This window comes from Quercus lobata, chromosome 10 (assembly GCF_001633185.2).
Source record: "Quercus lobata isolate SW786 chromosome 10, ValleyOak3.0 Primary Assembly, whole genome shotgun sequence".
Lineage (NCBI taxonomy): Eukaryota > Viridiplantae > Streptophyta > Magnoliopsida > Fagales > Fagaceae > Quercus > Quercus lobata.
Genome location: NC_044913.1, coordinates 39,792,226 through 39,803,341, shown reverse-complemented (window position 1 = coordinate 39,803,341; position 11,116 = coordinate 39,792,226). Strand labels below are relative to the sequence as shown.

At 35.7% G+C, this 11,116-nt stretch overlaps 1 protein-coding gene across 1 annotated transcript; it reads left to right on the top strand.

Moving 5' to 3' along the window:
- The first annotated feature begins 366 nt into the window (after window positions 1–366).
- On the top strand, window positions 367–10,617 carry LOC115963508 (diacylglycerol kinase 2). Its single transcript, XM_031082514.1, has 8 exons — window positions 367–513; window positions 2,698–3,898; window positions 5,091–5,466; window positions 5,543–5,619; window positions 6,155–6,274; window positions 6,366–6,530; window positions 8,799–8,936; window positions 9,959–10,617. The coding sequence occupies exons 2-8, from the start codon at window positions 2,765–2,767 to the stop codon at window positions 10,106–10,108; spliced, it is 2,160 nt and encodes a 719-aa protein (XP_030938374.1). The 5' UTR covers window positions 367–513; window positions 2,698–2,764; the 3' UTR covers window positions 10,109–10,617.
- Window positions 10,618–11,116: the final 499 nt, after the last annotated feature.

Here is an 11,116-nt window from a genome sequence, read left to right as displayed (position 1 = left end):
AAAAGATTCAAGGATCTGGATTCCCAAAATAGTCAACAAAAAATTTAAAAGATTCATTCACAATCACAAGCACAAGCACAGCTAGCAAAAACAAAGCAAACAAAAGACATTCCGAAGAAATCGATACACCTCGAGAGAGAGAATCATATGGATATTTCCATAAATTCACACGACCGACGACACACATCACGCGCGTCGATTCCAAAGTAAGCAAGCTAAGCAAAAGGCAAATCAAGCCGTGTTGTTTGCGCAATGAAATAAAAAAGTCCCGCGCTTTTCCCTCGTCTTTCCACTTTTATTTTTTATTTTTTAATTAATCTAATTATTCTATATTCTTCAACAACTAGTATAAATAATAATACTATATACTTATTGTTTTAACCAAAAATATCAAAACCTCTCGAAACTCTTTCTCTTTCTCTCTCTCTCTTTCTTTTTCGCTTCGCATCTGAGAAATTTCGTCTCCTTCTCTCCGAAGCACGTAAACCATGAATTCTAGGGTTTCTTCTCCAGGTAACACTGATTCACTCTTAATGTTTCGATTCCTTTTTTTGCGTTTTCTTTGTGTGTATTTTGTATTTGATCAATTAGATCTCAAATTCCAGTGCTTGGGTGTTTTTTTTTTTTTTCCACGGAATTTGATTCAGGTGGATATCGATCATTTTAATCATTTGCTTGATATGAAGGTTTCGATTAATTTTGAATTTAAGTTTTTATTCGATTGTCTTTTGCTTTGAATTTCGGCAAACGATGAAGCTTTAGCTAGAAATTACCATTGGTTTTTCTTGCGTTTTGGCATTGGCTCTCGGAATGAATAATATTTCATATTTTAATCAGAAATTGATTAGTTTTTAGTTGAAATTTCCATTTATTAATTGAATTGTGACTATTCTCATTCCATTTCATTAATGAAACAATTGTCATATATGGTTCGAAATGACCTCAGTCTTCACTCTGTGTAGATTCTTTAATTCTCAGAAACTATGATAATTTTTTTTAACTCATAAACCCCACCACAGTGGTTTAATGTGATAAATTTCAGAAAGGGCCTGAGAGATTTCGCTTCTGAGTTGTTTTCTAGCGTGCTACATGGTTTTGATTTGAGAAATTTAGGATTTTATATTTAATGGGATTGGTTGCAGAGTTAGATGGCGCTGGTAGTTAGGATGATTTAATGTGTAGTATGCAGGAGAGCATAGGAAATGGAAGCGTAATGTGAGCTGTATGTTCGTCAATAATAGACAAAACATAGCTGGTTGGGAGTAATAGGGACTGATTCACTTCTTTCTTGACCCTATGGAAATTTGCCTATCCTGTTATTGCCACAGTAACTTCCCACTCCTATGACAGTTAATCTAGATGTAGTTGATGTTGAATAAGTGAATCTTCATGTCTTGGCTTGTTCCATGCCGATGGGTAGTCAGGTTTGAGCAGTGGTTCCACTGTGGTGAAATGCTGAGAGCTGGATTTATCAGTATAATAACTGTCTTGAAGTCATATGAGTAGGTTCAAAGAAACTATATTTAGTTACATTATCCTTAAATAGTGATTAGCGTCCTACACTTCTGATAGATGACTTTTCCAAGAAAAAGAGAGGATTAAGGTGAGATCTCAAGGGTCCTACATTAAGCTGTGAAAGTTGATCTATATATTTATATTTCCTTTACCTTTTTCCTTTTTTAAGTTTTGATTGAGTCTTCCACTTCTTTAAAGCTTGCTTTAGCACTAGATTACACATTTTTCATTTAGGTAAGTTTTTGTTCTTCTTTTTCACTTCCCCAATACACGACTCCATCTTTAGTCAATACATTCTACACACACATTGATAGTTGGGGTTGGGGTTGGGGGGATTTGACTCTTGGATCTCTCCGTTGGAAACACCAGAAGAGGCCAACCAGTTGAGCTACAAGGCTCTTGGTCAATACATTCTTGTCTTGCATTGTAATTTAATGGAGAAGCAATGCTTATTTTTAAGGGTAGATTACACATACCACCCATGTGGTTTACTTATAAAACATGGAACTACCTTGTGGTTTATTTTGTGATACTCCCCTCCCCCCCTCCCCCTTCTCTCCTCTTGTTGTTAGTTTTATGAGGCATTTACCTCCCTTCTAGTTTGTTAGCCATTTTCACTAATTTTAACAGAATTTGATGATGTGCCAAATTTTAACACTACATATAGAGAAAGAATTGAAGAGAAAATTGTTCTACCCTCACATTTCTGGTTTTCTTTCTAACTTTCTCCTTCAATCCTCATTTGGGTTTGTCTGTTTAGAAGGTGCAAGTTTTAAGGTAGAACAATCTTTTATTTATTTATTTATTTTTATATTCTTTCCCCATGAGTGTTATTTTCCCAATGGTTGTTGTTAGAACTTGTCACATTATTAAATTCCTTTAAAATTAGCGGAAATGCCTCATAAAGCGAACCACAAGGTAGGTAAGTGTCACGATATAAAATACAGAGTAGCTCCATGTTTTAAGGGTATACCACATGGGTGGTAGCGATAACTTATCCTATTTTTAATTGTATCTAACTAAGCCTAAAACTAGAACTTAGCTCATTAGAGTTTGGACTTAAGTAAAAGATAACAATGGTTGCCAGACCTCATATATTTGTGCAGTTACAATTGTAAATTCTATTTATTTACGTTGATTTGTTTCTCATGAATGGTTTTTTTTTTTTTTTAATCTGATCAGGTTTTGTATGCATAGTCTATTTGGATATCTTTCGTTCTGTCTGCAGTAAACAAAACTGAAATAGACAATGGATATTAGGTTCACCATGATTGATTTGAGAAATTCACTTGCATGGTTGCTGATTTGCTCCGATGCTTATGGTCCATTTATTTTCAAATGGCTGGTAACTGGATCATTTGGGCTTCTAGCTGTCATATATGCATTTCTTAAGTGGCAAAAAAGGAAATCTCTAAAATGGGTTGAAGCTGCTGCCAAAGCAAAGAAAAAAGTCTGGAAGAATCTAAAGGTTCCTCTATCACATCATATGTGGATAGAAGATTTTGCTGACGGTGAACAGCCATCCATGTGCTGTGTTTGCTTGAATTCCTTGGTGTCTCCTCAAAATTTAGGTACAAAAGCCTCATCACAAACCCTTGTTCATCGTTGCTCTGTTTGTGGTGTAGCAGCTCATTTCTATTGTTCTCAGTTAACAGAAAATGATTGTAAGTGTGTGGCACAAGCTGGTCTTAACCATGTTCGTCACCACTGGTCAGAAAGATGGGGTGATATGGATGATAATCCTGAGATGTCTGCTTTCTGTTTTTACTGCGATGAACCTTGTGGTGTTCCTTTTCTTGATGCATCTCCTACATGGCATTGCTTATGGTGCCAACGCCTTATTCATGTCAAATGTCACACTAAAATGGCGAAAGAATATGGTGATGTTTGTGATCTGGGTCCTCTTAGAAGGATTATTCTTTCTCCACTCTGTGTGAAAGAAGTTATTGAAGAAAAAACTGAAGGTGGAGTGCTAAGTGCTATAGCCAAGGAAATTATATCTTCTTCTGTTCACAGCCGGATGAGAAGAAGGAACCACCGTAGCAAAGATGGAAATGTTCGTTCTGTAAAGTTGCAAGATGCCTCAGTGACTGATACAGCTGTTGGAAAAGTGCTTAATGGCCTTGCTGGTTTGAAGAGATCTGGTGGTGATTTCAATATTGATTTAAAGAAGAGTGGCAATGCAGTTAGTGTAAAGGGTATCCGTAATGGGTCAATACAAAGAAAAAATGGAACTGCTACCTGTTGTCAAATCAAAAGATATCAACTGGTTGATTTGCCACAGGATGCAAGACCTCTTTTGGTCTTTATAAATGCCAGGAGTGGAGGTCAACATGGGCCTACTCTTCAGAGGAGACTGAACATGCTATTAAACCCTGTACAGGTGATTTTTTGAGCGCTCTAGTAGCATTCAGTTTATGCGTTACATGAATCAATGATTTCTGTAGAAAACTAATTAGTGATATTAAATGCCTTATTTCATTGTACTCTTTAGTCTCTCTTGAAGATGTTATAATACATAGGTTTCCCTGGATTATGAACAAGTTAATTGCTGTTGTGCACTACACATATCATAACAAATTAACTCTTTTGGCTTGTTGAAGAGCCCTTTTGGGTCCATGCCCTTCCTCCTTTGCTCCCCAAAGAATACAACACACAAACCAAACAAATAAGCCAGGTTACTGTTCTTTGTTCTGTACCCTGCATATATGTAACTATAGTTTAGCTTTGCTACAATGCTAACCCTAAGTACATCTAGTGGTTCCCAGGGCCTCAGAGATAAGTGAGGTCTTGAGTTAAAAAATTCTAACAGCATCTTGAGGCCGCCCTTTGTTGGGGGTGGGGGGAATACACACACCAAATTGAATAGTCAGGTGCTCGAAGAGCTCTGAACACTCATGTTAGCCAAAAAATAAAAAGAATTCTTGCTACAACGCTATGCAAGAATGACTTGTAGTTTCTTGGAATAACTGAATTGATTTTCCTCAATATTCGATAAACTGTTAGTCTGCACAGAAATGATTCTGTCTGCACTGAATTTTCAATTAAGTAAAAAATAATAATTTTTTGGCAACATCATTACTTCCTCCTGGCCATCTCATCATCTGCATGCTTTAATGGTTTTATGGTACCAGGAAACCTCTGTTAGGGTATGAATCTATTGCCCTAATATCTCAATGATTTAGATTGGAATCATTGGATGATCCTAAATGTTTTAAACTTCTACTCTATTAGGCAATACAATGATCTATAATTGTTTTTTTGCCTTGGACAATAATTTTATTAGTCTCATAAGGTGACCTGTAAGACCAAAATAGGCTAAAGATGTAGAAGTTGTTTCTCATATGCTATCTTCTTTCTATCGCCAATGAGCTCTTGCTCAACTGGCACCTCCTCCCCCTTGAGTTTTAGGTGGAGGGTGAGGTTGTGGGTTCAAGACCCATTTGGTGTTTGTGTAACTTACCAATGAAAAAGAAAAATGCTATATCTTCTCTCTCCTTGCATTGTCTTCTTTGGTTCAATATATGCTATTGTGATGGGATATTTGTCTGAGTTTTTCCTATTCCTATTTGCAGATTTTTGAATTGAGTGCATCTCAGGGCCCGGAGGTGGGGTTAGATTTGTTCAAAAATGTGCAATATTTTAGGGTTTTGGTCTGTGGTGGAGATGGCACCGTTTCATGGGTTCTTGATGCAATCGAGAAGTACAATTTTGAATCACCTCCACCTGTTGCTATTCTTCCGCTTGGTACAGGAAATGATTTGTCAAGGGTACTGCAATGGGGAAGAGGTTTCTCTACAGTTAATGGACAAGGTGGCTTGACCACACTTTTGCAGGACATAAATCATGCTGCAGTTACAATGCTAGATCGTTGGAAAGTCGATATAAGAGAGGAAAATGGAGAAGGCAATCCTGATAAAGTACAATCAAAGTTCATGATGAACTATTTAGGTATTTATCTGAAGTTACTATATTTTAGTGCTCTTTTTCTGGATCAATCTGATCTTTGCTACTTTTTATTTTCTAGGTATTGGGTGTGATGCGAAGGTTGCATATGAATTTCATGTTACTCGGGAGATAAATCCTGAAAAGTTTTGTAGTCAGGTAGCTATACTACTTTCTGTTCATCCTTTTTCTTTTTCTTTTTGTTGAATAATTATTGAGTCCATGTTGTAACAATTTCTTGAATCTTTTGCATTTTCACTGACACTTTAAAAGACCAGATGCGATTTTTTGAAAGTGTCTACAAGTTTACATAGTTTACTCAATGATTTATTCTTGGACTGGGAAATTAGGGTAGTCGGTGTGCCTTGCCTTGAAATAAGGTTGGCTGGCTGAGTTTCATTAATAGGTTGATTGAATTTGTTTTATACATCATGGCTACAAACAGGAATGACCTGACAATAAGGTGACACATATATCTATAAACGCAATATGAGTTTGAAAGAGAGAAGTGGAAAAAAAATTGTTTACTCAGTTTTGTATACTGCAATGGTTTAGGTTAATCTTTTGTTCTTTTTGTTCTTTTCTTCTTGGGAGAATTACAGTGATGGGTTTAACCATAGTAGTTCTCTGAGAGGCTTGTTATCTTTAATATGTTGTTAGCTTTGAAATTTTCTGACTAAAATTTTGTGGTCAGTTTGTGAATAAATTACGATATGCCAAAGAAGGTGCCAGGGATATAATGGATAGAACTTGTGCTGACTTACCATGGCAAGTTTGGCTAGAAGTTGACGGGAAAGACATTGAGATTCCAGAGGTACAGCATTATTAATGATCCTTTTTTTTATCCAATTTATTTTCTTTCATGTTATAATTGCCGCTGTTTGCTAATCCTTTTTCTGCACCAGGATTCTGAGGGTTTAATTGTCCTCAACATTGGCAGTTATATGGGTGGAGTAGATCTTTGGCAAAATGACAACGAGCATGATGATGATTTTCATCTGCAGACCATGCATGATAAATTGCTTGAGGTTGTATGTGTTTGTGGAGCATGGCACCTTGGCAAACTTCAGGTCTGAGATTCTTCTTATATCGTGTGCTTCTCTATACTAGCATGTTTTAGTACAGAATCTTTACTTTATTTATAACGCTGACCTAATATTATTTTCTTTTTCCATTGTACTGTGCTAGTATGTATTTGAATCTCCCAAAAATTTAAAATTATAATATAATTATTCAATATATCTCTCTCTCATGTGTGCACACACTAAAAGGTTTTAACAATCTCAAATAAGCACATTGCTCACGCAGCAAATAGGAACACATTGGCGCTTGATTTTTTCTTTTGAAAGCACTAGTTAAGACACTCCATATAAATTACTTGAAGAATAGTTCAATTATATGTGATAACTAAAGCCTGACTACACATTAATTATTATGAATAAGCGTTTGAAACTGCATTTTCATTGGGGGTGATCATACACCCAGCCAAACCGACCAGGTCTGAGTCGAATTGTCGTGGGTCTTTTTGGTAAAAGAAGAGATTGGAAGTTTTTAAAATATTTTTTGGTTGAATATTTTCTGTTTGTTGTTTGATGATTGAATTTCAATCATTTTGGTAAGAAGAGCTAGGAGTGAATGGGAGCTTGAGGTATAGGGTGTTAGACTGGAGACTTGACAGACACCCTTCTGCTCACCTAAAAGTGTAACGCTGACAACTAAGAAGCATAGACACGGACACAACATGGGGCACGGTGACACGGTATTCTTAAAAACTAGGGCACGACACAGTGGGGATACGACAATTTATTAATTTATATTTATGCATAATAAAATTTTAAACATGTTTTATATTAATTGGTGATAATTATTATAATATTGTTACTAACTTTGGAATGGTAGTGTACTATTCCCTATTTGGCATAGCTTTAATTTAATTGTTGATGGTTAGTGTTAGAACTTAGAAACAAGAACATTATCTATTTCGGTCATCTTGGTATTTCAAAGGAAAATAATAATAGTAATAATAACATAATGCAAAGCTTTAAAAATAATAATAATAATAATATAATGCGAAGCTTTGTCAATAAGCTGCTTGATTTTGAATAATGCAAAGCAAAGGAAATGGTGAGAGCGCCAATGTGACAAGAGCAACACAATGGGCCAACACCAGTGCCAATGGATTGAGACAAGTGTTGATGTACCAAGACCAGTCCTGATGAGCTTTGCTGGAGTGGAGATAGATGACAAAAACCAAAGAGAGAGAGAGAGAGAGAGTGCGATTGGGTTGAGACCAATGCCAACTAGATTGAAAATCCAACTTCTTATTCTTCCCTTTTTCCCAAATTTTTTTCGTATCTGTGTTGCAATCGACCATGTCCAAAGCAAAATAAATAAATAAAATGCCAAACACCATACAGACACTGAGACACAAGCAACTGTGTCCGACATGAATACGCTTTGCTTGTTGCCATGTATGTGCTTCCTATGCAGACAGTTTTGACTAATCCCTAGGTCAGCATGTGGCAAAGTTCCCAATCAAGGGGATCAGGCTGAGTAGCAATTTGATTACCAATCCAAGCCTGACCGACTGATCACCCCTAATTTTCATGACTTTTTTTTTCCAACTCAAATGATGGCGTATTCTCCAATACCATGATAGTCCAAATTCTAAGGCCCTGTTTGGTAGAGTTGTTTAACAACTTATTTTCAGTTTTTAAATAACATTACACGCATTTCCACACACTTTTTCACCCACATGTATTTCAAAAAAATACAAACAACATTACGCAAAATCCTCTACCAAACGGGCCCTAAATATTTCATATATCTAATATTAAGGATATAAAGATTGGTGCACAATCAGAGTTTTCTACCCCCCCAAAAAAAAAAAAAAAAGATTGGTGTACAATGTTGAAATGTAGCAACATCTAGACAAAAGTTCTGTACATATTGTGTTTATTATGTATATTATATTTAATTTGATACTGACATAAGCTATAATTTAAATAAAATAAAAATACACACACACAAGAAATTGTTTACTAAAAATAAAAAGATCATTTTATGCTTCACTAACAACCATGCTTTAAGCAAACACACAGTATCCAAACAACCTCCCCTGCATATTTTTATCATGACTATATATGCTCTTTTACTTATCAAAAAGAGTCTACATGTTTTTTGTTTTTACCTTACATGCAAGCATATGAGGTACAGGGATTTATTGTTGAAACATTTCTTGATAGTCATGGTTGTACACAACTTTGGGTCAATGTTTTCACTTTCCAGTACAAAAAGATAATCTATATGTATGATAGTAATGCTTGTTTTCTGTATAGGTTGGACTTTCCCAAGCCAGAAGATTAGCTCAAGGGAAAGTCATAAGAATACATGCTTCAAGTCCTTTCCCAGTTCAAATAGATGGGGAGCCATTCATTAAACAACCTGGCTGCTTAGAAATATCACACCATGATCAGGTATAATATATTTTCTGTAACAAGATTTTGATGTGTGCCTTCGTATGTGCTTATGATGGGATAAATTTTGTACTATTATAGTTAATTTGCTTGAATCAATACCCGTGAAATTAGATTGAACTTAGCATCAACAACAATCTATCTTTGTCTATTTGTATGTTGTAAAACTGATTGACAAAAAAGAAGTGGTTGCCCATCCTGCTGCAACAACAAAAGGCTTTTAGATCTTGGGTTGGATGTGGTCTGTAGCTGAAACGCATGACCCGGTTTTTATGGGAATTATATATGGTATCAAGGAAGAGATCACACGTGTGTGCACAAATTTAAGTTGAAGGCCCCCTCCCTGTACAGGGGAAATAAAAAATAAAAAATTCTCTTGCTCTTTTTGAAAGAAGAAAAGTGAATGCCAATTGACCTTCCTTCTAATAGGAACTTTCCATGTTGAAAAGAAACCTTTCTATTATGTCACAATTTTGCAATAAAATTCATGGATTCTCTTATCTTTGAGCCACAGCTGCATTCCTGTATTGTTCCAAACCTTAATTGGCATACTATTTGTCATGAGAGTTGCTTCTTATCCCTCTTTCTCGGAGCTCTTATACAATCTTTATACTCTATAGATGTACTATGAAGTTACAATGTGTGTTTTTGACTTATCATCACATCATTTTTAACGCAATTTATCCTTTGTTTTGAAGTTCTTTACTTTTTTTTTTTTTTTGGGGGGAAAAAAAAAAAAAAACCTTCGATTTTTGGTATATTGGGGGATAGGCTAGACTGTATTGAGATTTTTTGTTTGAAATTAATGAATTCTTGGTTTGCATCTATTTTTTATGTCAGATGAAGACATTTAGGAATATTTGCGTGAAAATTCTTGATATCAGACAGTATTCTGTAGTTGTAGCCTTTGTGTATATGTATGTATCTACATAAATCTATATCTCTAGTTTGTTTTCTGAACTCTCCCCAATTTTTTTGAACTCAAGACTAAGTTCTTTTTTTGGCAATTTATGTATGCTCAGGTGTTCATGTTAAGGAGGGCCTCTGAGGAGCCTAGAGGGCATCCAGCTGCAATTATGGCAGAGGTGTTACTGGAAGCTGAGTGCAAAGGCATCATCAATGCATCTCAGAAGAAAGTTCTTCTCCAGGAGATGGCCCTCCATCTCTCTTGATCTTTATCCCAACACACCCCCGCCTTTCTCTTTGTTCCTCACACTTGATCCAGCTAACATAGTTCCTTTTTTTTTTTTTTCATTTTTTAAGACAGAATAGGTCGCCAATGCCACTGCCTTTTTACAAATTACCCCATTTTGTAGTACATATATACCGGTGAGAGAGTCAGAGAGTTCCAGGAGGAGCAACTATAGAGAAGTGTGAAAATATACCGATCGAGATTCAATTTTCACTCAAAAATTTCACGTGTATTCTGGGTTCCAATCCCATCTATGAGCAATCAAATTTGTATTTTGTCCCATTATTCTAGTCCATTTTATTTCTTCTATTTCTTTTTCTTTTCCTTTTTGTTTTGATTTTTACCCCTTGATCAGATGAGATGAATTAAAAATACACTAGTAACGGCTAATGTCCCTTGTGCTTGCCTATTTTGGCCTTTCATAGTGGGGGTTTTGTTTCTACCTTACTATTATTTATATACACCAAGAAAGATTTGGAGTTCAAACTATCATGACTCATGAGTGCGAAATTTGGTAATTAAGTTTATTATTATTATCTATGTTCAGCTGTTGAAGTTAAGGATAGCACGGTGCGCTGAACAAGTCGATCTTTTGGCATCTCTACGAACTCAAATCAGATTGATGGATTATATATATATATAGAGAGAGAGAGAGAGAGAGAGAGAGAGAGTAACTTATGGCTAACCTGATTTACAGATTCAGTGTTTTGAATTTGTTGGTGTTAATTTTTTGTTACTTTGTTATTATATTTGATTGACTAGTTCTAGATTGATTTTTCATATTTTATTTGTTATTTTTCTAGATTTGGCCCCCGCCGCACAGCGAGCGCCCCCCCCCCCCCCCCCCCCCCTCCTTTTTTTTTGGGTTATTTACTCTTATCTGCGCGCACTTGATCCTCCTAGTCTTACAAGTAATTTTGACTGTATGGAAAACATTAATAAAACACCAATTAATTTAAAATTAATGGTTTACTAGTGATATGGAATA

Bases quoted from the DNA above. Each gene is read 5' to 3' on its own strand.
- LOC115963508 (XM_031082514.1), top strand. From the start codon at position 2,765: ATGGATATTAGGTTCACCATGATTGATTTGAGAAATTCACTTGCATGG. The intron at 3,899-5,090 runs GTGATTTTTTGA...TCCTATTTGCAG, and splicing joins TGCTATTAAACCCTGTACAG to ATTTTTGAATTGAGTGCATC. The intron at 6,531-8,798 runs GTCTGAGATTCT...TTTTCTGTATAG, and splicing joins GGCACCTTGGCAAACTTCAG to GTTGGACTTTCCCAAGCCAG.